This window comes from Haplochromis burtoni, unplaced genomic scaffold (assembly GCF_018398535.1).
Source record: "Haplochromis burtoni strain Fernald_Lab_line unplaced genomic scaffold, NCSU_Asbu1 Contig_2916, whole genome shotgun sequence".
In the NCBI taxonomy this organism is placed as follows: Eukaryota; Metazoa; Chordata; class Actinopteri; order Cichliformes; family Cichlidae; genus Haplochromis; species Haplochromis burtoni.
In genome coordinates, this window is record NW_024585277.1 from 1 (window position 1) to 3697 (window position 3697).

Genomic DNA, 3697 nt, shown 5'->3' on the forward strand with positions numbered 1-3697 from the left:
CTCACTGGCTTCCAATCAGTGCAGCCAATCGCTGATCAATAACCAAACACATCATAACACAAATCAAGAGTCTCAAATACTGATCAGTATCTCTGCAGTCATTTCAGCTTTTAGCTGTGACCTTTGAACTGACAGCCTTTAAAGCCCTTAAACCGTTGTTACCGAGTCTGTTCCACTCAGCAGGGACACACCTGAGTCCCTCGCACTGTTGGCTACCTGTCGTTAGCACCTGACGCTGTGTCCCCAGCTGCCCTCATCGTTAGCACACCTTCATCCCGGGATGTCGCTTCCTTCGGTCTGTAGTTTGAACGATTTACCTGTCCCAGCACGTCCACACACGGAGTCTCCCTGCCATTCAGAACCCCATTGAAATAAACGCTACATTTAAGTTTCTCTGAACAACCGAAAACGTTTACAAGAGCGAGCTAGCAGCAGGAAAATGAGCTAAAAATAAACAACTGATAAGTTTATTGTTAATTGTTTTAACGCCGAATAGGTACAGAGATCTGACGTCATCGGAAAGCACTCAGACTATGCTTAAAATTTGGTCCTATTTTCACCGATTAACGGACACTATGTAAACAGCATATTTTTGAATAGAGTCTGGTTTGACCCGAACGCACGGGGAACAGTATCTTCGCAGCAGTACCTTTCACGTCCTGGGCCAGAGCCTTCCATGTGCTGGAGTACTGGATGCAGTGTCCACACCAGGACGAGAAGAACTGGATGAGCCAGGCCGAGGACGAGTTAGTGACGGCGGACTTCAGGCTGTCGCTGCTCAGGATCACCAGCGGGTCCTCCTCAGTGTAGAGCCGGCCTGCGCCTCCCAGGGAGCCGGGCACCAGGCAGAAGACGGTCGCCGCCGCTCCCAGCCAGAGCATCGCCGCCATCCGAGAACCAATACACCGCGAACAGGGAGTCAGAGAACCGCAGAGTCCGAGCCGGAAACCAGCCTCAACAGCCGGGGAGACATGAGAGCAGAGGCCCGCTGAACGTACGAAGCTCGGAGAGCAGCCGACAGAGGCCTCACTCCGAGCCTATACCGGGACACCGGCGCACGCGCAGTCTATGTGGGTCTCCGTTTGAGTGGGACAGTGTCCGTGACGCTGTGACGTAGTGGCTCGTGTTGCTTCAATAGACTATCTCCGACGAGCGTGCGCTGCGAGCCGGTCTGACGCGTTATCCCTCTGCTGCGTTCAAGAGTGCTCGGAAAAGTTAGACTTCATTGATGAGAGCCGTGCATTAATACTCAAGTACGCATGTTCGTACTCGCGTGCTTGTCCGTTCCAGTCGGTACTTCGTTCACACGGGAGTGCGGACCTCCTCTACAGCTGGAACTGCATTTAATTCAACAGTGATTAATATTTGCAATGAAAATGACACGTGATAGAATAATTACATGAACTAAACCATTTCTTTAAGAAAAAAAATGTAATTTCAATTTAAGCACAAATTCCCTTTTGCACTGCCAGTCAAGGTTTGGACACACCTTCTCATGTCAACTTTTGCTACTTTTTACATTATAGATACAAACTGAAGACATCAAATATATTTAGATATATGGCGTTATGCAGCAAAGAAAAAATGAGAGATAACTCTAAATATGTTTTATGTTTTAGATTCCACCCTTTGCTTTGTTGACAGCGCTGCAAACCCTCGTTCTTCTTTTAGTGAGTTTCATGATGTAGTCACCTGACATGGTTTCACCTCACAGGTGTGCCTTTCACACGGGTTCAATGGTGAAATTTCTTCCCTTCTTAATGGGGTTGGGACCATCAGCTGTGTTGTCAGAGGTCAGGTTGGTACACATCTGACAGCCCTATTAATAAAACTTGAGTTGGTCCTGCGGGGCAGCAGGTGATGGAGGCGGAGACATTCATGAGGCTCCCACAGGTTGATGACAGATATCAGACTGTAAGAGAAAGCAGCGCTTGATTTATAATGCAGGAAAAAACAAAGGCATCTATTCTTCTTGTTCCAAGCTTCAGCTCGCTGTTTCACTCCTGCTTTAATCTGGTTTCTGTTGGAGTTTCCAATTCCCTACAGCCTGTGAAAGCAGCGTGGCTCTCTGCCGCCCCCTGCAGGCCGAGCAGCAGAACAACCGGAGGTCCTGAAGGTGTACTTGGTTGGATTGGCAGGCAAAGATCAGCTCTGCTGAATGTTAAAATGAGCGTGCGTACTGTCACAGCTGTTCAGAGGTGTGCCGATGGAAGTTGAGCCATGGCGCTCACCAACACGTTAGTGATGACGCCGCTTCAGACTCGCAGGCAAACCAAGCTCCGCCCTCCGCTTTTTCACCACTGCTGGTCTGCAGGGTGAAATATTCATGTTTGTAGTTTTGATCATTTCTGATCTGTGACCCCTCACTGAAACAAGCTTCATCAGTATCTGACCAGTGGGGTACTGGGGGAGCCTGGGCTGCAGACTGGAGGACCCGGCCTTTGAACCCTCAAACTCTGAAACAATCAAAACAAACAAAAGTACTACAAATACTGCTATAAATATTACTACCAGTACTACAAAATAACAGGGGGACGGTTTGTGGTCAGTGTCATGATAGGTATGAATAGTTACTGATTCAGATGTAGTTCATGTGGAAGCCCGGTACTCAGATACTATGACGTACAGCTTCCAGTAACACAATCCGTCGATGCTTCCAAAAGTGGCTTCGGTGCTGTCTTACTACAAGATGACCATCCAGCTGCTTACCCATCCACTCACTGACGAACTGAGCAGCGTTACGCACAAAGAGAGAAAGAGATGCTAGCAGTGCAGAACGTTTCCATCAGTACGAATATGGAAGAGAAGTGAACGTGGAGACAGATCAGAAACTACTATGTACAGCCTCATTAGGAATACAGACTCCTAATGAGACTGCAAAAATGTCAGGTACAGGTTCAGTACAAGCCAGGAAAGGAAATGTACATCACATGGAGGGGGGGCTTTAGCTCAGGAGGGAGGGGCAGGTCACCTACTGATCACAAGGTTAGTGGTTCAGTCTGCATGTCAAGTATCCTTGGGCGGATACTAACCCCAAGTTGCTCTGTGTCTGAATGGAGTTAGGAATCACTAAGTGTAGAAAGAAAGTGCTATATAAGAATCAGTCCATTTACCATTTACATCACAGACATGTTATCCAGAGATAATCTACCAGTGACCAGCTCACCTGATGATGACATAGAAGCTCAGGTGAACACGATGATCTTACCTGTGTCAAGTGCAAAACTAGAAGAATTCAGAAAGGAAACTAGGAGTGATGTGATTGTGACTAAACGTACAGAGACAGTTCTGGATCGAACAACAAGCTGCAAAATACATTCAGTCATACTGGAACTACAGGGAACAGATTTCAGTAGTGGGTGGAGTTCTGTTCAAAGGACAGCAGCTCATCGTTCCTGCGGCGCTGAGAGCAGAAAGCTAAAGCACACTCACGACGGTCACTTGTTTAGCGCTGCGGACGCAGAGCAAGAGAAGTTCTGTTTTGGCCTGGAAATCACAGAGTATCACTGTTTTGAAGGAAGGAAGGTTCAGGGCTGAAGCAATCAGCATCATGGGCTCATCCGGTTAGAATAAGAAAAAGCAGCCATCTAATTCAGAATTATTCTCAGGGTACTCCTTTTATTCTCAAATAAATAAGGCAAAGAAGGAAGGAAACAAAGACACACATGGACTGCCACAGCTCAGCTGCCGCCCCGTG

General features: G+C 47.5%; 1 protein-coding gene across 1 annotated transcript; it reads right to left on the bottom strand.

Annotated features, from left to right (window-relative positions):
* Positions 1-649: 649 nt before the first annotated feature.
* On the bottom strand, positions 650-1521 carry LOC106632895 (sulfhydryl oxidase 2-like; the record flags this gene model as incomplete). The annotated part of the gene is given in 1 exon segment (XM_042217764.1): positions 650-1521. A coding segment is annotated over 1 exon segment (241 nt), but the record flags the coding sequence as incomplete, so codon positions are not given.
* Between the last annotated feature and the right edge of the window lie 2176 nt (positions 1522-3697).